This window comes from Coturnix japonica, unplaced genomic scaffold (assembly GCF_054131305.1).
Source record: "Coturnix japonica strain WE unplaced genomic scaffold, WE-NBRP24 Scf157, whole genome shotgun sequence".
NCBI classification, from domain to species: Eukaryota; Metazoa; Chordata; class Aves; order Galliformes; family Phasianidae; genus Coturnix; species Coturnix japonica.
Genome location: NW_028189060.1, coordinates 1 through 24,582, shown reverse-complemented (window position 1 = coordinate 24,582; position 24,582 = coordinate 1). Strand labels below are relative to the sequence as shown.

Below are 24,582 nucleotides of genomic sequence, written 5' to 3'. Positions count from 1 at the left end.
TCCCAGTTTATCCCAATACACCCCAGTTCTCCTCCCAGTCCATCCCGGTACTCCTCCTGGTCCATCCCAATATATCCCATTATATCCCATTATATCCCATATATCCCAGTATATCCCAGTCCCCCCATGTGGTCCTGGTGCTCCTCCCAGTCCATCCCAATGCTCCCAGTTCATCCCAGTATAACCAGTTCTCCATGTGGTCCCAGTACTCCTCCCAGTCCCTCCCAGTATAACCTAGTCCATCCCATCCCAGTATATCCCAGTATAACCCATTATATCCCATTATATCCCAGTCCCTTCCAGTCCATCCCAGTATATCCCAGTATATCCCATTATATCCCATTATATCCCACATACCCCACTATATCCCACTATATCCCATAATATCCCATATATCCCATATATCCCAGTCCATCCCATATATCCCATTCCAACCCATATACCCCATATATCCCAGTATATCCCATTATAACCCATATATCCCAGTATATCCCATATAACCCATATATCCCATATATGCCATATACCCCACATACCCCATACTATCCTATTATATCCCATATACCCCATATAGTCCTTATATCCCCTATATCCCATATACTCCATATATCCCATATACCCCATATATCCCATTAAATCCCATATACCCCATATATCCCATATACCCCATATATCCCCTATATCCCCTATATCCCATATATCCCATATACCCCATATATCCCATTATATCCTAGTATACCCCTATATCCCCTACATCCCCTATAACCCCTATACTCCATATATCACCATATATCCCATATACCCCATATATCCCCTATACCCCATATACCCCATATATCCTCTATATCCCCATATATCCCCTATACCCCATTATATCCCCTATATCCCCATATACCCCATATACCCCCTATATCCCCTATATACCATTATACACCATATATCCCATATACCCCATATATCCCCTATATCCCCTACATCCCCTATACCCCATATACCCCCTATATCCCCTATATCCCATTATACCCCATTATATCCCCTATATCCCCTATACCCCCTATATCCCCATATATCCCCTATACCCCCCCTATACCCCCTATACCCCATATACCCATATATCACCTATATCCCCTATATCCCCTATAATATCCCCTATATCCCCCTATAATACCCCCTATACCCCCCTATAATACCCCCTATACCCCCTATAATACCCCCTATAATATCCCCCTATATCCCCTATAATACCCCCTATAATACCCCCCATATCCCCTATAACATCCCCTATATCCCCTATAATACCCCCTATATCCCCTATAATACCCCCTATACCCCCTATAATACCCCCTATACCCCCTATAATATCCCCTATACCCCCTATATCGCCTATAATACCCCTATAATACCCCCTATAACATCCCCTATAATATCCCCTATAATACCCCCTATACCCCATATATCCCCTATAATATCCCCTATATCCCCTATAATATCCCTATAATACCCCCTATATCCACTATACCCCCTATAATATCCCCTATATCCCCTATAATACCCCCTATATCCCATATACCCCCTATACCCCCTATACACCATATATCCCCTATACCCCCTATATCCCCTATAATACCCCCTATACCCCCTATAATGCCCCCCATACCCCATATACCCCCTATACCCCCTATATCCCCTATAATACCCCCTATATCCCCTATAACATCCCCTATAATACCCCCTATACCCCCTATAATACCCCCCATACCCCCTATATCCCCTATAATATCCCCTATACCCCCTATATCCCCTATAATACCCCCTATACCCCCTATAATACCCCCTATAACATCCCCTTTATTCCCCTATAATATCCCCTATACCCCCTATATCCCCTATACCCCCTATAATGCCCCCTATATCCCCTATAATATCCCCTATACCCCCTATATCTCCTACACCCCCTATATCCCCTATAATACCCCCTATACCCCATATACCCCCTATAATACCCCCTATATCCCCTATAATATCCCCTATACCCCCTATATCCCCTATAACATCCCCTATAATACCCCCTATACCCCCTATAATACCCCCTATACCCCCTATAATACCCCCTATACCCCCTATATCCCCTATAACATCCCCTATAATACCCCCTATATCCCCTATAATACCCCCTATACCCCCTTATAATATCCCCTATAATACCCCCTATACCCCCTATAATACCCCCTATACCCCCTATATCCCCTATAATACCCCCTATACCCCCTATAATATCCCCTATAATATCCCCTATAATACCCCCTATATCCCCTATAACATCCCCTATAATACCCCCTATATCCCATATACCCCCTATAATACCCCCTATACCCCCTATAACATCCCCTATAATACCCCCTATACCCCCTATAACATCCCCTATATCCCCTATAATACCCCCTATATCCCCTATAATATCCCCTATATCCCCTACAACATCCCCTATATCCCCTATAATATCCCCTATACCCCCTATAATACCCCCTATATCCCCTATAATATCCCCTATATCCCCTATAATATCCCCTATAATACCCCCTATACCCCCTATATCCCCTATAATATCCCCTATATCCCCTATAATATCCCCTATAATACCCCCTATACCCCCTATATCCCCTATAATATCCCCTATAATACCCCCTATATCCCCTATATCCCCTATACCCCCTATATCCCCTATAATACCCCCTATACCCCCTATAATATCCCCTATACCCCCTATATCGCCTATAATACCCCCTATAATACCCCCTATAACATCCCCTATAACATCCCCTATAATATCCCCTATACCCCCTATAATACCCCCTATAATACCCCCTATACCCCATATATCCCCTATAACATCCCCTATATCCCCTATACCCCCTATAATACCCCCTATACCCCATATACCCCCTATAATACCCCCTATATCCCTATAATATCCCCTATAATATCCCCTATATCCCCTATAATATCCCCTATAATACCCCCTATAATATCCCCTATAATACCCCCTATACCCCCTATATCCCCTATACACCATATATCCCCTATACCCCCTATATCCCCTATACCCCCTATATCCCCTATAACATCCCCTATAATACCCCCTATACCCACTATATCCCCTATAACATCCCCTATACCCCCTATAATATCCCCTATATCCCCTATAATACCCCCTATATCCCCTATAATACCCCCTATATCCCCTATACCCCATATATCCCCTATAACATCCCCTATACCCCCTATAATACCCCCTATATCCCCTATAATACCCCCTATACCCCCTATATCCCCTATAATATCCCCTATAATACCCCCTATACCCCCTATACCCCCTATAATACCCCCTATATCCCCTATAACATCCCCTATAATACCCCCTATACCCCCTATAACACCCCCTATAACACCCCCTATAACACCCCCTATACCCCCTATATCCCCTATAATATCCCCTATACCCCCTATATCCCCTATAATACCCCCTATATCCCCTATAACATCCCCTATATCCCCTATAATACCCCCTATACCCCCTATATCCCCTATAATACCCCCTATATCCCCTATAACATCCCCTATAATACCCCCTATAATATCTCCTATACCCCCTATACCCCCTATAATACCCCCTATATCCCCTATAACATCCCCTATAATACCCCCTATACCCCATATATCCCCTATAACATCCCCTATACCCCCTATATCCCCTATATCCCCTATAATATCCCCCTATATCCCCTATAATATCTCCTATATCCCCTATAACATCCCCTATAATACCCCCTATACCCCCTATATCCCCTATAACATCCCCTATATCCCCTATACCCCCTATAATACCCCCTATATCCCCTATAACATCCCCTATAATACCCCCTATACCCCATATATCCCCTATAACATCCCCTATACCCCCTATATCCCCTATATCCCCTATAATATCCCCCTATATCCCCTATAATATCTCCTATATCCCCTATAACATCCCCTATAATACCCCCTATACCCCCTATATCCCCTATAACATCCCCTATATCCCCTATACCCCCTATAATATCCCCTATAATACCCCCTATACCCCCTATAATACCCCCTATAATACCCCATTACCTCGCTGGCTGAGTGCAGCGCTCAGTGACGCTACGATCAGGGCGCTCAGTGCCGCTCTATGTCGCGACATCGCCCCGATATCGCGATATGGGACCCCGATATCGCGATACACGCGACACCGCGTCCCGCTCCGCCGCCGCCTGCCGCCCTAATGCGGCTCCGACACCGACCGCCCCATAGATCCCATAGATCCGCCCCATAGATCCGCCCCTGCCCCATAGATCCGCCCTATAGATCCGCCCCTGCCCCATAGATCCGCCCCTGCCCCATAGATCTATCTCCGCCCCATAGATCTGCCCTATAGATCCGCCCCATAGATCAGCCCCTGCCCCATAGATCTGCCCTATAGATCCGCCCCATAGATCAGCCCCTGCCCCATAGATCCGCCCCTGCCCCATAGATCAGCCCCATAGATCAGCCCCTGCCCCATAGATCCGCCCTATAGATCCGCCCCTGCCCCATAGATCCGCCCTATAGAGCAGCCCCATAGATCCGCCCCATAGACCAGCCCCATAGATCCGCCCCTGCCCCATAGATTAGTCCCTGCCCCATAGATCCGCCCCATAGATCAGCCCCTGCCCCATAGATCCGCCCCATAGATCCGCCCCTGCCCCATAGAGCAGCCCCTGCCCCACAGAGCAGCCCCATAGATCCGCCCCTGCCCCATAGATCCATCTCTGCCCCATAGATCCGCCCTATAGATCTGCCCCATAGATCAGCCCCTGCCCCATAGATTAGTCCCTGCCCCATAGATCCGCCCCATAGATCCGCCCCTGCCCCATAGAGCAGCCCCTGCCCCATAGAGCAGCCCCATAGATCCGCCCCTGCCCCATAGATCCATCTCTGCCCCATAGATCCGCCCTATAGATCTGCCCCATAGATCAGCCCCTGCCCCATAGATCCGCCCCTGCCCCATAGATCCGCCCCTGCCCCATAGATCTATCTCCGCCCCATAGGTCCGCCCTATAGATCCGTAGATCAGCCCCTGCCCCATAGATCCGCCCTATAGATCCGTACATCAGCCCCTGCCCCATAGATCCGTCCTATAGATCAGTCCCTGCCCCATAGATCCGCCATATAGATCCGCCCCATAGATCAGCCCCTGCCCCATAGATCAGCCCCATAGATCCATCCCCGCCCCATAGATCAGTCCCTGCCCCATAGATCCGCCCCATAGATCCGCCCTATAGATCCGCCCCTACCCCATAGATCAGCCCCATAGAGCAGCCCCTGCCCCATAGATCAGCCCCATACATCCATCCCCGCCCCATAGATCAGCCCCATAGATCCATCTCCGCCCCATAGATCCGCCCCATAGATCCGCCCCATAGGTCCGCCCTATAGGTCCGCCCCATAGATCAGCCCCTGCCCCATAGATCCGCCCCATAGATCAGTCCCTGCCCCATAGATCCGCCCTATAGATCAGCCCTATAGATCCGCCCCTGCCCCATAGATCCTCCCCATAGATCAGCCCCTGCCCCATAGATCAGCCCCATAGATCAGCCCCTGCCCCATAGATCCGCCCCATAGACCAGCCCCATAGATCCGCCCTATAGATCCGCCCCTGCCCCATAGATCAGCCCCTGCCCCATAGATCCGCCCTATAGATCCGCCCCTGCCCCATAGATCAGCCCCTGCCCCATAGATCCGCTCTATAGATCCTCCCCATAGATCAGCCCCTGCCCCATAGATCGGCCCCTGCCCCATAGATCCATTTCCACCCCATAGATCTGCCCCTATTCAGACCCCATAGATCAGCCCCTAATCCCACCCCACAGATCAGCCCCTATTCTCACCCCATAGATCAGTTCCCACCCCATAGATCCACCCCTGCCCCATAGATCAGCCCCTATTCAGCGGCCCCATAGAGGAACACAGCGACCCCATAGACAAACAGCGGCCCCATAGAGGAACACAGCGACCCCATAGACAAACAGCGGCCCCATAGAGGAACACAGCGACCCCATAGACAAACAGCGGCCCCATAGAGAAACAGCGGCCCCATAGAGGAACACAGCGACCCCATAGACAAACAGCGGCCCCATAGAGGAACACAGCGACCCCATAGACAAACAGCGACCCCATAGAGAAACAGCGACCCCATAGAGAAACAGCGACCCCATAGAGGAACACAGCGACCCCATAGAGGAACACAGCGACCCCATAGACAAACAGCGGCCCCATAGGAACACCACAACCCCATAGACAAACAGCGGCCCCATAGACAAACAGCGGCCCCATAGAGGAACACAGTGGCCCCATAGAGGAACACAGCGGCCCCATAGATCCGCGCCGCCGCCCATTGTCAACATCGCGGCCCTATAAAAACACCGCCGCCCCATAGACACACAACGGCCCCATAGAGACCCCATAGACACACAAGGGCCCTATAGAACAGCGCCCCCAAGCGGCCACTATGTGACATTACAGCCCCATAGAATCACAACGGCCCCATAGAACAGCGCCACCGTGTGGTCACTATGTGACACTGCAGCCCTATAGCGGCCCCATAGACACACAACGGCCCTATAAGGACCCCATAGACACACAACGGCCCTATAAGGACCCCATAGAATCACAACGGCCCCATAGCGACCCCATAGAATCACAACGGCCCTATAAGGACCCCATAGAATCACAACGGCCCTATAGGGACCCATAGAAACACAAGGGCCCCATAGGGAACCCATAGACACACAACGGCCCTATAGCGGCCCCATAGAATCACAACGGCCCCATAGGGACCCCATAGAAACACAATGGCCCCATAGGGACCCATAGACACATACCGGCCCTATAGGGACCCCATAGACACACAAGGCCCCATAGGGACCCCATAGACACATAAGGGCCCTATAGGGACCCCATAGAAACACAGCGGCCCCATAGGGACCCATAGACACATAAGGGCCCTATAGCGACCCCATAGAATCACAACGGCCCTATAAGGACCCCATAGAATCACAACGGCCCTATAGGGACCCATAGAAACACAAGGGCCCCATAGGGAACCCATAGACACACAACGGCCCTATAGCGGCCCCATAGAATCACAACGGCCCCATAGGGACCCCATAGAAACACAATGGCCCCATAGGGACCCATAGACACACAAGGGCCCTATAGGGACCCCATAGACACATAAGGGCCCTATAGGGACCCCATAGACACATAAGGGCCCCATAGGGACCCCATAGACACATAAGGGCCCTATAGGGACCACATAGACACACAACGGCCCTATAGGGACCCCATAGACACATAAGGGCCCCATAGGGACCCCATAGACACACAAGGGCCCCATAGGGACCCCATAGACACATAAGGGCCCTATAGGGACCCATAGAAACACAACGGCCCCATAGCGACCCCATAGACACACAACGACCCCATAGGGACCCCATAGACACATAAGGGCCCCATAGGGACCCCATAGACACACAAGGGCCCTATAGGGACCCCATAGACACACAAGGGCCCTATAGGGACACCATAGACACACAGCGGCCCCATAGTGACCCCATAGACACATAAGGGCCCTATAGGGACCCCATAGACACACAAGGGCCCCATAGGGACCCCATAGACACATATCGGCCCTATAAGGACCCATAGACACACAATGGCCCTATAGGGACCCATTGACACATACCAGACACATAGTGACCCCATAGACACATAAGGGCCCTATAGCGACCCCATAGACACACAACGGCCCCATAGGGACCCCATAGACACACAAGGGCCCTATAGCGACCCCATAGACACACAAGGGCCCTATAGCGACCCCATAGACACACAAGGGCCACATAGCGACCCCATAGACACACAACGGCCCTATAAGGACCCCATAGAATCACAACGGCCCTATAGCGACCCCATAGACACATAAGGGCCCTATAGCGACCCCATAGACACATAAGGGCCCTATAGGGACCCCATAGACACATAAGGGCCCTATAAGGACCCATAGACACATAAGGGCCCCATAGGGACCCCATAGACACACAATAGCCCTATAGGGACCCCATAGACACATAAGGGCCCCATAGGGACCCATAGACACATAAGGGCCCCATAGGGACCCCATAGACACATAAGGGCCCTATAGGGACCCCATAGACACATAAGGGCCCTATAGGAACCCCATAGACACACAACGGCCCCATAGGGACCCCATAGACACACAAGGGCCCTATAGGGACCCCATAGACACATAAAGGCCCTATAGGGACCCCATAGACACATAAGGGCCCCATAAAGACCCCATAGAATCACAACGGCCCCATAGGGACCCCATAGACACACAACGGCCCTATAGGGACCCCATAGACACACAACGGCCCCATAGGGACCCCATAGACACATAAGGGCCCCATAGTGACCCCATAGACACATAAGGGCCCTATAGCGACCCCATAGACACACAAGGGCCCTATAGCGACCCCATAGACACACAACGGCCCCATAGGGACCCCATAGACACATAAGGGCCCCATAGGGACCCATAGACACATACCGGCCCTATAAAGACCCATAGAATCACAACGGCCCTATAAGGACCCCATAGAAACTCAAGGGCCCTATAGTGACCCCATAGACACATATCGGCCCCATAGCGACCCCATAGACACATAAGGGCCCTATAGCGACCCCATAGAAACACAACGGCCCCATAGGGACCCATAGACACATACCGGCCCTATAGGGACCCCATAGAAACACAACGGCCCCATAGGGACCCCATAGACACATAAGGACACTATAGGGACCCCATAGACACACAGCAGCCCCATAGGGACCCCATAGACACATACCGGCCCCATAGGGACCCCATAGACACACAATGGCCCCATAGGGCCCCCATAGAAACACAAGGGCCCTATAGGGACCCCATAGACACACAACGGCCCCATAGGGACCCCATAGACACATAAGGGCCCTATAGCGACCCCATAGACACACAACGGCCCCATAGGGACCCTATAGAAACATAAGGGCCCCATAGGGACCCCATAGACACATAAGGGCCCTATAAGGACCCATAGACACATAAGGGCCCTATAGCGACCCCATAGACACATAAAGGCCCCATAGGGACCCCATAGACACATAAGGGCCCTATAGGGACCCCATAGACACATACCGGCCCCATAGGGACCCCATAGACACATAAGGGCCCTATAGGAACCCCATGGAAACACAGCGGCCCCATAGGGACCCCATAGACACATACCGGTCCCATAGTGACCCCATAGACACATAAGGGCCCCATAAAGACCCCATAGAATCACAACGGCCCTATAGGGACCCCATAGACGCATAAGGGCCCCATAGTGACCCCATAGACACATAAGGGCCCTATAGGGACCCCATAGACACATAAGGGCCCTATTGAGACCCCATAGACACACAATGGCCCCATAGGAACCCCATAGAAACACAGCGGCCCTATAGGGACCCCATAGAATCACAACGGCCCTATAGCGACCCCATAGACACACAATGGCCCCATAGGGACCCCATAGACACATAAAGGCCCCATAGGGACCCCATAGACACACAAGGGCCCCATAGTGACCCCATAGAAACACAGCGGCCCCATAGGGACCCCATAGAAACACAAGGGCCCTATGGCGACCCCATAGACACATAAGGGCCCTATAAGGACCCATAGAAACACAACGGCCCCATAGGGACCCCATAGACACACAACGACCCCATAGGGACCCCATAGACACATAAGGGCCCTATAGGGACCCATAGACACATAAGGGCCCCATAGGGACCCCATAGACACACAATGGCCCCATAGGGACCCCATAGACACATAAGGGCCCTATAGGGACCCCACAGACACACAACGGCCCCATAGGGACCCTATAGAAACATAAGGGCCCCATAGGGATCCCATAGACACATAAAGGCCCTATAGGGACCCCATAGACACATAAGGGCCCTATAGATCTCGTCTCCCATTGACTCCTTCATTGAATCAATCATAGAATCACCAAAGTTGGAAAAGACCTTAGAAACCCCATAGAGCCCCATAGAAACCCCATATAAACCCCATAGAGCCCCATAGAAACCCTATAGAGCCTCATAAAGCCCCATATAAATCCCATAGAGCCACATAGAGCCCCATATAAACCCCATAGAGCCCCATATAAACCCCATAGAGCCTCATATAAACCCCATATAAACCCCATAGAGCCCCATAGAAACCCCATAGAGCCCCATAGAAACCCCATAGAGCCCCATAGAAACCCCATATAAACCCCATAGAAACCCCATAGAAACCCCATAGAGCCCCATATAAACCCCATATAAACCCAATAGAGCCCCATAGAAACCCTATAGAGCCCCATAGGAACCCCATAGAGCCCCATAGAAACTCCACATAACCCCCATAGAGCCCCATATAAACCCCATAGAGCCCCATAGAGCCCCATATAACCCCCATAGAGCCCCATATAACCCCCATATAAACCCCATAGAGCCCCATATAAACCCCATATAAACCCCATATAAACCCATAGAGCCCCATATAAACCCATATAACCCCATAGAGCCCCATATAAACCCCATAGAGCCCCTTCACCTTCATCCCGCCCCTCTCTGAGGTGATCTCGTCTCCTATTGGCTCCTTCACCTTCATCCCGCCCCTCTCTGAGGTGATCTCGTCTCCTATTGGCTCCTTCACCCTCGTCCCGCCCTTTCTCTGAGGTGATCTCGCTTCCTATTGGCTCCTTCACCTTCATCCCGCCCCCTCTCTGAGGTGATCTCGTCTCCTATTGGCTCCTTCACCTTCGTCCCGCCCTTTCCCTGAGGTGATCTCGTTTCCTATTGGCTCCTTCACCCTCGTCCCGCCCTCTCTCTGAGGTGATCTCGTTTCCTATTGGCTCCTTCACCTTCATCCCGCCCTTTCTCTGAGGTGATCTCGTCTCCTATTGGTTCCATCAAGTTCATCCCGCCCTTTCTCTGAGGTGATCTCGCTTCCTATTGGCTCCTTCACCTTCATCCCGCCCCCTCTCTGAGGTGATCTCGTTTCCTATTGGCTCCTTCAAGTTCATCCCGCCCTTTCTCTGAGGTGATCCCGTTTCCTATTGGCTCCTTCAGTTCATCCCGCCCTTTCTCTGAGGTGATCTCGTCTCCTATTGGCTCCTTCACCCTCGTCCCGCCCTTTCTCTGAGGTGATCTCGCTTCCTATTGGCTCCTTCACCTACATCCCGCCTCCCTCTGAGGTGATCTCGTTTCCTATTGGCTCCTTCACCTTCATCCCGCCCTTTCTCTGAGGTGATCTCGTCTCCTATTGGCTCCTTCAAGTTCATCCACAGAGGGACCCCATAGACACACAGCGGCCCCATAGAGCCCCATAGAAACCCCATAGAGCCCCATATAAACCACATAAAGCCCCATATAAACCCCATATAAACCCCATATACACCACATAGAGCCCCATATAACCCCATATAACCCCATATAACCCCATATAACCCCATATAACCCCATATAACCCCATATAAACCCCATATAACCCCATATAACCCCATATAACCCCATATAAACCCCATATAACCCCATATAACCCCATATAAACCCCATATAAACCCCATATAAACCCCATATACACCCCATAGAGCCCCATATAAACCTCATATAAACCCCATATAACCCCATATAAACCCCATATAACCCCATATAAACCCCATATAACCCCATATAACCCCATATAACTCCATATAACCCCATATAACCCCATATAACCCCATATAACCCCCATATAACCCCATATAACCCCATATAAACCCCATATACCCCCATATAACCCCATATAACCCCATATAACCCCATATAACCCCATATAACCCCATATAACCCCATATAACCCCCATATAACCCCATATAACCCCATATAACCCCATATAACCCCATATAACCCCATATAACCCCATATAACCCCCATATAACCCCATATAACCCCATATAACCCCATATAACCCCATATAACCCCATATAACCCCATATAACCCCATATAACCAACAATTACTCACCCTCATCTTCTCCTCTCTGAACATTCCCATCTCCTTCAGCCTCTCCTCATACGGCCCCATTACGACCCTATAGGGCCCCATTACGACCCTATACGGCCCCATTACGACCCCATAGGGCCCCATTATGTCCATTATCCGACCCCATACGATCCTATTATGTCCATTATCCCGCCCCATTGTGTTTATTAGACGACCCCATACGGCCCCATTGGCTCCTTCACCTTCATCCCGCCCCCTCTCTGAGGTGATCTCGTTTCCTATTGGCTCCTTCACCTTCGTCCCGCCCCTCTCTGAGGTGATCTCGTTTCCTATTGGCTCCTTCACCTTCGTCCCGCCCCCTCTCTGAGGTGATCTCTTCTCCCATTGGCTCCTCGATGTTAATCCCGCCCCCTCTCTGAGGTGATCTCGTTTCCCATTGGTTCCTTCATTTTCGTCCCGCCCCCTATCTGAGGTGATCTCTTCTCCTATTGGTTCCTTCAAGTTCATCCCGCCCCTCTCTGAGGTGATCTCGTCTCCCATTGGCTCCTTCACCTTCGTCCCGCCCCCTCTCTGAGGTGATCTCGTTTTCTATTGGCTCCTTCACCTTCGTCCCGCCCCTCTCTGAGGTGATCTCGTCTCCTATTGGCTCCTTCAAGTTCGTCCCGCCCTCCCCCTGAGGTAATCTTTCTTCCCATTGGCTCCTTCACCTTCATCCCGCCCCCTCCCTGAGGTGATCTCGTTTCCTATTGGTTCCTTCACCTTCGTCCCGCCCCCCATGAGGCGATCTCCGCTCCTATTGGTTCTTCCTTCCTCGTCCCGCCTCCCACCGGAAGTTCCGCCCGGAAGTGCTCTCACCGGAAGTGGGGGGGGTCTCTCGACGGGAGAGGAAGAACCGGAAGAACCGAACGAAAAGCGCGGCCTCAAAACGGGATAAAAACCGGAAGTTGCCTACGGAAGAGCACCGGAAGTGAAGAACCGGAAGTGCCTCCTCAGAGGAAGAAACCGGAAGTGTTACCTAGAAACCAGCACTAAGCTCAGCGACCGGAAGTGTCTCAACGGAAGTGTCGCACCGGAAGTTATCCGAGCGTTAGAGCCGCACCGGAAGTACCGGACAGAACCCTGGGGCGGAGGAGACGAACGGAGGCCCCGAGTGAGGCCACGGAAGTCCAGGCCGCGGGGGGCGGAAGTGCAGGCCGCGGTAAGCCGGAAGTGGAGGCCGCGGCGGGCGGAAGTGAAGGCCGCAGGAGGCGGAAGTGGAGGCCGCGGGGAGCCGGAAGTGGAGGCCGCGGGGGGCGGAAGTGAAGGCCGCGGAAAGGCGGAAGTGAAGGCCCCGGGGGGCCGGAAGTGAAGGCCTCAGGAGCCGGAAGTGGCGGCCATGGCGGAAGCGACGGACAGCGGCGGATGCGGAACCGCCACCGTCACCGAGAGCGGAGGAGCTGAGCCGGTACCGGAAGTGGGGGGGGGGGTAATTAACATGGGAGGGGCTAATTAATGACAGTGGGGGGTTGGTAATTAGGCAAGGGTCCTAATTAACATGGGAGGGACTAATTAAGGACAATGGGGGGTTGGTAATTAGGAGAGGGTCTTAATTAATAGGGGGGGGACTAATTAAGGACAATAAGGGGTTGTTAATGAGGAGAGGGTCTTAATTAACATGGGAGGGACTAATTAAGGGCAATGGGGGGTTGGTAATTAGGAGAGGGTCTTAATTAACATGGGAGGGTCTAATTAATGGCAGTGGGGGGTTGGTAATTAGGAGAGGGTCTTAATTAACATGGGAGGGACTAATTAATGGCAGTGGGGGGTTGGTAATTAGGAGAGGGTCTTAATTAATAGGGGGGGGGACTAATTAAGGACAATAAGGGGTTGTTAATGAGGAGAGGGTCTTAATTAACAGGGGAGGGTCTAATTAATGGCAGTGGGGGGTTGGTAATTAGGAGAGGGTCTTAATTAACAAGGGAGGGTCTAATTAATGGCAATGGGGGGTTGGTAATTAGGAGAGGGTCTTAATTAACATGGGAGGGACTAATTAATGGCAATGGGGGTTGGTAATGAGGAGAGGGTCTTAATTAATATGGGAGGGACTAATTAATGGTGGGTGGGGGTTGGTAATTAGGGGGGGCTTTAATTGATAAGGATGGGTTTAATTAGTGAGGGGTGGGGGTTCTTAATGAGGAGAGGGTCTTAATTAATATGGGAGGGTCTAATTAATGGCAGGTGGGGGTTGGTAATTAGGAGAGGGTCTTAATTAACATGGGAGGGTCTAATTAATGGCAATGGGGGGTTGGTAATTAGGAGAGGGTCTTAATTAATATGGGAGGGACTAATTAATGGTGGGTGGGGGTTGGTAATTAGAGGGGGCTTTAATTGATAAGGATGGGTTTAATTAGTGAGGGGTGGGGGTTGTTAATGAGGAGAGGGTCTTAATTAATATGGGAGGGTCTAATTAATGGCAATGGGGGTTGTTAATGAGGAGAGGGTCTTAATTAACATGGGAGGGTCTAATTAATGGTGGGTGGGGGTTGGTAATTAGGAGAGGGTCTTAATTAATATGAGAGGGTCTAATTAAGGGCAATTGGGGGTTGGTAATTAGGCAAGGGTCTTAATTAACATGGGAGGGTCTAATTAAGGGCAATAAGGGGTTGTTAATGAGGAGAGGGTCTTAATTAATATGGGAGGGTCTAATTAATGGCAGTGGGGGGTTGGTAATTAGGAGAGGGTCTTAATTAACAAGGGGGGGACTAATTAAGGACAGTGGGGGTTTGATAATGAGTGGAGGGTCTTAATTAATAGGGGAGGGTCTCATTAATGGCAATGGGCCGTTGTTAATTAGGAGAGGGTCTTAATTAACACGGGAGGGTCTAATTAATGGCAGTGGGGGGTTGGTAATTAGGAGAGGGTCTTAATTAATAGGGGGGGGGACTAATTAAGGACAATAAGGGGTTGTTAATGAGGAGAGCGTCTTAATTAATATGGGAGGGACTAATTAATGTCAATGGGGGGTTGGTAATTAGGAGAGGGTCCTAATTAACATGGGAGGGACTAATTAATGGCAGTGGGGGGTTGGTAATTAGGCAAGGGTCCTAATTAACATGGGATGGTCTAATTAAGGGCAATAAGGGGTTGGTAATTAGGAGAGGGTCTTAATTAACATGGGAGGGACTAATTAATGGCAGTGGGGGGTTGGTAATGAGGAGAGGGTCTTAATTAATATGGAAGGGTCTAATTAAGGGCAGGTGGGGGTTGGTAATTAGGAGAGGGTCCTAATTAACATGGGAGGGACTAATTAATGGCAATGGGGGGTTGGATAATGAGGGGGCGCCCTAATTAATTAGGAAGGATTTAATTAATGGTGGGTGGGGGTTCTTAATGAGGAGAGGGTCTTAATTAATAAAGGAGGGTCTTATTAATGGCAGTGAGGGATAGGTAATTAGGAGAGGGTCCTAATTAACAGGGGAGGGACTAATTAAGGGCAATGGGGGGTTGGTAATTAGGAGAGGGTCTTAATTAACATGGGAGGGTCTAATTAAGGGCAATAAGGGGTTGTTAATGAGGAGAGGGTCTTAATTAATATGGGAGGGTCTAATTAATGGTGGGTGGGGGTTGGTAATTAGGGGGGGCTTTAATTAATAAGGATGGGTTTAATTAGTGAGGGGTGGGGGGTTCTTAATGAGGAGAGGGTCTTAATTAACACGGGAGGGTCTAATTAATGGCAGGTGGAGGTTGGTAATTAGGAGAGGGTCTTAATTAACAAGGGAGGGTCTAATTAATGGCAGTGGGGGGTTGGTAATTAGGAGAGGGTCTTAATTAATGGGGTGGGACTAATTAATGGGGGTTAGATAATGAGGGGGGGTCCTAATTAATAGCAGGGCTTTAATGAATGGGGCTGGGGGGTTCGATAATGAGGACGGGGCTCTAATTAATGGGGGGGGTTAATTAACATGTGGGGGGGGTAATTAAGATGTGAGGGGCTTAATTAAGATGGGGGGGCTAATTAAGGGGGCAATTAATGCCATAGATGGGGCTCTATGGGGTATTAAGGGGCATTTGGGGCTGGGGAGGGGGGTTAATTAAGATGGGGGGGTTAATTAACATATAAGGGGGTTAATTAACATAGGGGGGGTTAATTAACATGGGGGGGGCTTAATTAAGGGGGTAATTAATGCCATAGGGGGAGCTGAGATGGGGATGGGGCTCTATGGGGTATTAAGGGGCACTGGGGGCTGGGGAGGGGGGTTAATTAAGATGGGGGGGGTTAATTAAGATGTGGGGGGGCTAATTAAAGGGGTAATTAATGCCATAGGGGGGAGCTGAGATGGGGACGGGGCTCTATGGGGTATTAAGGGGCATTGGGGGCTGGGGAGGGGGGTTAATTAAGATGGGGGGGTTAATTAACATATAAGGGGGTTAATTAACATGTGGGGGGGTTAATTAACATGTGGGGGGGCTAATTAAGATATGGGGTGTTAATTAAGGGGCAATTAATGCCATAGGGGGAGCTGAGATGGGGCTCTACGGGGTATTAAGGGGCATTGGGGGCTGGGAATGGGAGTTAATTAAGATGGGGGGGTTAATTAACATATAAGGGGGTTAATTAAGATGTGGGGGTGTTAATTAACATGTAGGGGGGCTAATTAAGGGGGTAATTAATGCCATAGGGGGGAGCTGAGATGGGGATGGGGCTCTATGGGGTATTAAGGTGCATTGGGGGCTGGGGAGGGGGGTTAATTAAGATGGGGGGGGTTAATTAACATATAAGGGGGTTAATTAACATGTGGGGGGGTTAATTAAGATGTGGGTGGGTTAATTAAGATGTGGGGGAGCTAATTAAGGGGGTAATTAATGCCATAGGGGGGAGCTGAGATGGGGATGGGGCTCTATGGGGTATTAAGGGGCATAGGGGGCTGGGGAGGGGGGTTAATTAAGATGGGGGGGTTAATTAACATATAAGGGGGTTAATTAAGATGTGGGGGGGGGGTTAATTAAGATGTGGGGGACTAATTAAGGGGGTAATTAATGCCATATGGGGGAGCTGAGATGGGGATGGGGCTCTATGGGGTATTAAGGGGCATTGGGGGCTGGGGAGGGGGGTTAATTAAGATGGGGGGGGTTAATTAACATATAATGGGGTTAATTAACATGTGGGGGGGTTAATTAACATGTGGGGGGGCTAATTAAGATATGGGGTGTTAATTAAGGGGGCAATTAATGCCATAGGGTGGAGCTGAGATGGGGATGGGGCTCTATGGGGTATTAAGGGGCATTGGGGGCTGGGGAGGGGGGTTAATTAAGATGGGGGGGGTTAATTAACATATAAGGGGGTTAATTAAGATGGGGGTGTTAATTAAGATGGGGGTGTTAATTAAGATGGGGGGGGGGCTAATTAAGGGGGTAATTAATGCCATAGGGGGGAGCTGAGATGGGGATGGGGCTCTATGGGGTATTAAGGGGCATTTGGGGCTGGGGATGGGGGTTAATTAAGATGGGGGGGGGTTAATTAAGATGGGGGTGTTAATTAAGATGGGGGTGTTAATTAAGATGTGGGGGTGTTAATTAATGTGGGTGGGGGGCAATTAATGCCATAGGGGGAGCTGAGATGGGGATGGGGCTCTATGGGGTATTAAGGGGCATTGGGGGCTGGGGAGGGGGGTTAATTAAGATGGGGGTGTTAATTAATATAGGGGTGTTAATTAAGATGGGGGTGTTAATTAATGTGGGTGGGGGGTAATTAATGCCATAGGGGGAGCTGAGATGGGGATGGGGCTCTATGGGGTATTAAGGGACATTTGGGGCTGGGGAAGGGGGTTAATTAAGATGGGGTTAATTAAGATGGGGTTAATTAAGATGGGGGTGTTAATTAAGATGGGGGTGTTAATTAAGGAGAACCGCAGCCTGACGCTGAAGCTGAGGAAGAGGAAACCAGAGAAGAAAGTGGGATGGAGCACGGACACGGTGGACAACGAACACATGGGGAGGAGGTCGTCCAAGTGTGAGTGTGGGGGGGGGGTAGGGGGGGCTATGGGGGGATATGGGGGGATATGGGGGGCTATGGTGGGATATGGGGTGGTATGGGGTATTAGGGGGGGATATGGGGGGATATGGGGGGCTATGGGGTGGTATGGGGGGATATGGGGTGTTATGGGGGGATATGGGGTGTTATGGGGTTTTAGGGGGGGATATGGGGGTATATGGGGTGGTATGGGGGGGATATGGGGTGTTATGGGGGGATATGGGGTGTTATGGGGGGGATATGGGGTGTTAGGGGGGGATATGGGGCGTTATGGGGGGGATATGGGGTTTTAGGGGGGGATATGGGGTGTTATGGGGGGGTATGGGGTGGTATGGGGTATTATGGGGGGATATGGGGTGGTATGGGGTATTAGGGGGGGATATGGGGTGGTATGGGGTGTTAGGGGGGGATATGGGGTGGTATGGGGTATTAGGGGGGGATATGGGGGACTATGGGGTATTAGGGGGGAATATGGGGGGTATGGGATATTAGGGGGGGATATGGGGTGTTATGGGGGGATGTGGGGTGTTATGGGGGGGATATGGGGTGTTAGGGGGGGATATGGGGGGATATGGGGTGTTATGGGGGGATATGGGGGATATGGGGGGGATATGGGGGGATATGGGGTTTTAGGGGGGGAAAAGGGGGGAAATGGGGTGTTAGGGGGGGATATGGGGGGATATGGGGTGGTATGGGGGGGATATGGGGGGATATGGGGGCTATGGGGTGTTATGGGGGGATATGGGGTCATTATAGGGGGGATATGGGGTGTTAGGGGGGGATATGGGGGTTATGGGGGGATATGGGGTCGTTATAGGGGGGATATGGGGTTTTAGGGGGGGATATGGGGGGATATGGGGTGGTATGGTGTATTAGGGGGGGATATGGGGGGATATGGGGTGTTATGGGGGGGATATGGGGTGTTATGGGGGGATATGGGGTGTTAGGGGGGGATATGGGGGGATATGGGGTGTTAGGGGGGGATATGGGGGGGATATGGGGTGGTATGGGGGGGATATGGGGTTTTAGGGGGGGATATGGGGGGATATGGGGTGTTAGGGGGGGATATGGGGGGGATATGGAGGGCTATGGGGAGATATGGGGTGTTATAGGGTAGTAGGGGGGGGATATGGGGTATTAGCGGGGGATATGGGGGTATGGGGTATTAGGGGGGGATATGGGGTGTTAGGGGGGGATATGGGGGGATATGGGGTGTTATGGGGTTTTATGGGGGGATAAGGGGGCTTATAGGGTTTTAGGGGGGGTATATGGGGGATATGGGGTGTTATAGGGTATTAGGGGGGTATATGGGGTGTTATGGGGGGATATGGGGTGTTATGGGGTATTATGGGGTATTAGGGGGGGATATGGGGGATATGGGGTATTAGGGGGGGATATGGGGGTATTATGGGTTGATATGGGGTATTAGGGTCCTTAATGCCCCTTCTCCCATTCCAGGCTGCTGTATCTACGAGAAGCCTCGAGCCTTCGGGGAGAGCTCGACCGAGAGCGAAGACGAGGACGACGATGATGACGAGGCCGAAGGCTGCGGCCACGTGCACTGTGTGCGGGGACATCGCAGGGGGAGGGGGCGGCACCGGGGGGGGGGGGACACAGCAAGGGGGGGGGGCACAACAAACCCCAAACAGCCCCATGGAGCAGTGAGGGGATGGACCCCATAGAGACACACACATCCCATATAGGGCATGGGGGTGTATGGGGGGGGGGGGTCACAATGGGAAACCCCAATACAATGTGGGACCCCCAATGGGAACCCAATGGGAAACTCAATGGGAAACCCAATGGGGACCCCAACCACATCCCATACAGGGCATGGGGGTGTATGGGGGGGGGTCACAATGGGAAACCCCAATGGGAACCTAATGGGAAACCCAATGGGAAACCCCAATACAATGTGGGACCCCAATGGGAGACCCCAATGGGAACCTAATGGGAAACCCAATGGGGACCCCAATGGGAAACCCCAATGGGAACCCAATGGGAACCTAATGGGAAACCCAATGGGGACCCCAATGGGAAACCCCAATGGGAACCCAATGGGAACCTAATGGGAATCTAATGGGAATCTAATGGGAAACCCAATGGGGACCCCAATGGGAAACCCCAATATAGCACCTGACCCCAATGGGAAACCCCAATACAATGTGGGACCCCAATGGGGACCCCAATGGGAACCTATTGGGAAACCCAATGGGGACCCCAACCACATCCCATATAGACAGCCACATCCCATACAGGGCATGGGGGTGTATAGGGGGGGGGGGTCGCAATGGGAAACCCCAATACAATGTGGGACCCCAATGGGAACCCAATGGGAAACTAATGGGAAACCCCAATACAATGTGGGACCCCAATGGGAACCTAATGGGGACCCCAATAGGAACCCCAATGGGAAACTCAATGGGAAACCCAATGGGAACCCCAATACAGCACCTGACCCCAATGGGAACCCTAATGGAAACCCCAATAGGAACCCCAATGGGGACCCCAGTGGGAAACTCAATGGGAACCTAATGGGGACCCCAATGGGAACCCCAATACAGCACCTGACCCCAATGGGAACCCCAATACAATGCAGGATCCCAATGGGAACCCCAATGGGGACCCCAATGGGAAACCCAATACAGCACCAGACCCCAATGGAAACCCCAATGGGAAACCCCAATAGGAACCCCAATGGGAAACCCCAATAAAACACCTGACCCCAATGGGAACCCCAATACAATGCAGGATCCCAATGGGAAACCCAATGGGGACCCCAATGGGAAACCCCAATATAGCACCTGACCCCAATGGGAACCCCAATGGGAACCTAATGGGAGACCCAATGGGGACCCCAATGGGAAACCCAATGGGAACCCCAATACAACACAGGGCCCCAATACAGCACCTGACCCCAATGGGAACCCCAATGGAAACCCCAATAGGAACCCCAATGGGGACCCCAGTGGGAAACTCAATGGGAACCTAATGGGGACCCCAATGGGAACCCCAATACAACACAGGGCCCCAATGGGAACCCCAATACAGCACTGACCCCAATAGGAACCCCAATGGGAAACCCAATGGGAAACCCAATGGGAACCTAATGGGAAACCCAATGGGAACCCCAATATAGCACCTGACCCCAATGGGAAACCCCAATGGGAACCTAATGGGAGACCCAATGGGGACCCCAATGGGAAACCCAATATAGCACCTGACCCCAATGGGAACCCCAATGGGAAACCCAATGGGAAACCCAATGGGAAACCCAATGGGGACCCCAATGGGAACCCAATGGGAAACCCAATACAATGTGGGATCCCAATGGGACCCCAATGGGAACCTAATGGGAGACCCAATGGGGACCCCAATGGGAACCCCAATACAACACAGGGCCCCAATACAGCACCTGACCCCAATAGGAACCCAATGGGAACCCCAATAAGACCCTATAGATCCCAATGAGACTCAACAGATCCCAATGAGACCACATGGACCCCAATAAACCCTATTAAGAGCCCATAGGATCCCAATAAAACCCCACTAAGACCCCATGGATACCAATAAACCTTTATGAGACTCTGTGGGACCTCAATAAACCCCATTAAGATCCCTTGGCACCCCAATAAACCCCAATGAGACCCCATAGGACCCCATGGAGCCCCCATAAACCCCAATGAGACCCCAATGAGACCCCATGGAGCCCCCATAAACCCCAATGAGACCCCATGGAACCCCCATAAACCCCAATAAGACCCCATGGACCCCAATAAACCCCATTAAGATCCCTTGGGACCCCAATAAACCCCAATGAGAGCACATTAAGACCCCATGGACCCCAATAAACCCCAGTGAGACCCCAATAATACCCCATGGACCCCAATAAACCCCATTAAGATCCCTTGGGACCCCCCTAAACCCCAATGAGACCCCAATAAACCCCATTAAGATCCCTTGGGATCCCAATAAACCCCAATGAGACCCCAATAAACCCCTATGGGACCCAATGGGACCCCAGTGACGCTCCATGGATCCCAATGAGACCCCATTAAGACCCTATAGGACCCCAATAAACCCCATTAAGCCCCCATAGACCCCATTAAGACCCCAATAAACCCCATTAAGCCCCCATGGGACCCCAATAAACCCCATTTAGACCCAATGGGATCCCATGGAACCCCAATAAACCCCATTAAGCCCTCATAGACTCCATTAAGACCCCAATAAACCCCATTAAGACCCCATGGGACCCCATGGAACCCCAATAAACCCCATTAAGCCCCCATGGGACCCCATGGAACCCCAATAAACCCCAATGAGAGCACATTAAGACCCCATGGACCCCCATAAACCCCTATGGGACCCAATGGGACCCCAGTGACACCTCATAGACCCCAATAAGACCCCATGGATCCCAATGAGACCCCACTAAACCCCATTAAGACCCCAATAAACACCATTAAGCCCCCATGGGACCCCATGGAACCCCAATAAACCCCAATGAGAGCACATTAAGACCCCATGGACCCCCATAAACCCCTATGGGACCCAATGGGACCCCAGTGACACCTCATAGACCCCAATAAGACCCCATGGATCCCAATGAGACCCCACTAAACCCCATGAAGCCCCCATAGACCCCATTAAGACCCCACTAAACCCCATTAAACCCCCATAGACCCCATTAAGACCCCACTAAACCCCATGAAGCCCCCATAGACCCCATTAAGACCCCAATAAACCCCATGAAGCCCCCATAGACCCTATTAAAATCCCACTAAACCCCATGAAGCCCCCATAGACCCCATTAAAACCCCACTAAACCCCATTAAGCCCCCATAGACCCTATTAAAATCCCACTAAACCCCATGAAGCCCCCATAGACCCCATTAAAACCCCACTAAACCCCATGAAGCCCCCATAGACCCCATTAAAACCCCACTAAACCCCATGAAGCCCCCATAGACCCCATTAAGACCCCACTAAACCCCATGAAGCCCCCATAGACCCCATTAAGACCCCACTAAACCCCATTAAGACCCCATAGACCCCATTAAGACCCCACTAAACCCCATTAAGCCCCCATAGGCCCCATTAAGACCCCACTAAACCCCCATGGGACCCCAATGAGACCCCAATAAACCCCCATAGACCCCATTAAGACCCCATGGGACCCCATGGAACCCCAATGAGAGCACATTAAGACCCCATGGACCCCCATAAACCCCTATGGGACCCAATAGGACCCCAGTGACACCTCATAGACCCCAATAAGACCCCATGGATCCCAATGAGACCCCACTAAACCCCATGAAGCCCCCATAGACCCCATTAAGACCCCACTAAACCCCATTAAGCCCCTATAGACCCCATTAAGACCCCACTAAACCCCATGAAGCCCCCATAGACCCCATTAAGACCCCACTAAACCCCATGAAGCCCCCATAGACCCCATTAAGACCCCACTAAACCCCATTAAGCCCCCATAGACCCCATTAAGACCCCACTAAACCCCATGAAGCCCCCATAGACCCCATTAAGACCCCACTAAACCCCATGAAGCCCCCATAGACCCCATTAAGACCCCACTAAACCCCATTAAGACCCCATAGACCCCATTAAGACCCCACTAAACCCCCATAGACCCCATTAAGACCCCACTAAACCCCCATAGGACCCCAGCAAACCCCATTTCCCCCATTGGGGCCGTTTTGGGGTCACTGGGGCCCCATTAAAGGGTCACTGTGATGCTGTGGGGCGGCAGCTGCTGTTTATTGGGGGGGGGGGTTAATTAATGGGGGGGTTAATTAAAGGGGGGGTTAATTAAGGATGGGGGTTTATTGGGGAGGGGGTTAATTAAGGGAGGGGGTTAATTAAGGGGGGGTTAATTAAGGGGGTGGTTAATTGGGGTGGGGTTTTATTAAGGGGGGGTTAATTGGGGGGGGTTAATTAGGGGGGGTTAATTAAGGCGGGGTTAATTAAGGGGGGGTTTAATTAAGGGGGGGGTTTACTATTGGGGGGGTTAATTAAGGAGGGGTTTAATTAAGGGGGGGGTCTATTAGGGGGGAGGTTAATTAAGGGGGGGGTTAATTAAGGCAGGGTTAATTAGGGGGGATTAATTGGGGGGGTTATTAAGGGGGGGGTTAATTGGGGAGGGGGTTAATTAAGGCGGGGTTAATTAAGGGGGGGTTAATTAGGGAGGGGTTTAATTAAGGGGAGGGTATTAAGGTGGGGGTTAATTAAGGGGGGGGTTAATTGGGGAGGGGGTTAATTAAGGGGGGTGTTAATGGGGGGGTCTAATTAAGGGGGGCTGTTTATTAAGGGGGGTTAATTAAGGCAGGGGGTTAATTAAGGGGAGGGTTAATTGGGGAGGGGGT

General features: G+C 51.3%; 2 protein-coding genes and 1 long non-coding RNA gene across 7 annotated transcripts in view; 1 reads left to right on the top strand and 2 right to left on the bottom strand.

Annotated features, from left to right (window-relative positions):
• Positions 1 to 12,390, bottom strand: part of LOC107307690 (uncharacterized) — an 80,693-nt gene extending 68,303 nt beyond the window's left edge. The window contains exon 1 of one of the 3 annotated variants that reach the window (XM_085535707.1): positions 12,211 to 12,390. Coding sequence is in view for 1 of the 3 variants with exons in the window: in XM_085535706.1 (XP_085391832.1) it covers positions 4,156 to 4,225 (70 nt within the window). In the remaining 2 variants the exon portion in view is untranslated. Of the gene's footprint in view, positions 1 to 4,155; positions 4,348 to 10,756; positions 10,815 to 12,210 lie in introns of those variants that run through there. The other 2 variants (XM_085535705.1, XM_085535706.1) reach the window with 2 other exon arrangements.
• A 1,161-nt stretch (positions 12,391 to 13,551) lies between these two features.
• LOC146751058 (E3 ubiquitin-protein ligase PPP1R11-like) lies at positions 13,552 to 19,898 on the top strand. The gene is made up of 3 exons (XM_085535704.1): positions 13,552 to 13,633; positions 18,070 to 18,178; positions 19,658 to 19,898. The coding sequence occupies exons 1-3, from the start codon at positions 13,565 to 13,567 to the stop codon at positions 19,879 to 19,881; spliced, it is 402 nt and encodes a 133-aa protein (XP_085391830.1). The 5' UTR covers positions 13,552 to 13,564; the 3' UTR covers positions 19,882 to 19,898.
• Positions 19,899 to 20,201: 303 nt separating this feature from the next.
• On the bottom strand, positions 20,202 to 21,376 carry LOC146751057 (uncharacterized). Of its 3 annotated transcripts, XR_014941952.1 has the most exons (4): positions 21,342 to 21,376; positions 20,893 to 21,003; positions 20,605 to 20,616; positions 20,353 to 20,395 (listed from the first exon to the last, which is right to left on the bottom strand). It is a non-coding gene; the product is annotated as an uncharacterized LOC146751057 (long non-coding RNA). The 3 variants fall into 3 exon arrangements; XR_014941950.1 differs by having other exon boundaries at positions 20,202 to 20,616; XR_014941951.1 differs by lacking the exon at positions 20,605 to 20,616 and having other exon boundaries at positions 20,202 to 20,539.
• Positions 21,377 to 24,582: the final 3,206 nt, after the last annotated feature.

What these genes read in the sequence shown, in the direction of transcription:
- LOC146751058 (XM_085535704.1), top strand. Translation starts at nt 13,565, where the DNA reads ATGGCGGAAGCGACGGACAGCGGCGGATGCGGAACCGCCACCGTCACC. An exon ending in AGAGCGGAGGAGCTGAGCCG is followed by an intron (nt 13,634 to 18,069) that starts GTACCGGAAGTG and finishes GTGTTAATTAAG; the next exon opens with GAGAACCGCAGCCTGACGCT. An exon ending in GGGGAGGAGGTCGTCCAAGT is followed by an intron (nt 18,179 to 19,657) that starts GTGAGTGTGGGG and finishes CTCCCATTCCAG; the next exon opens with GCTGCTGTATCTACGAGAAG.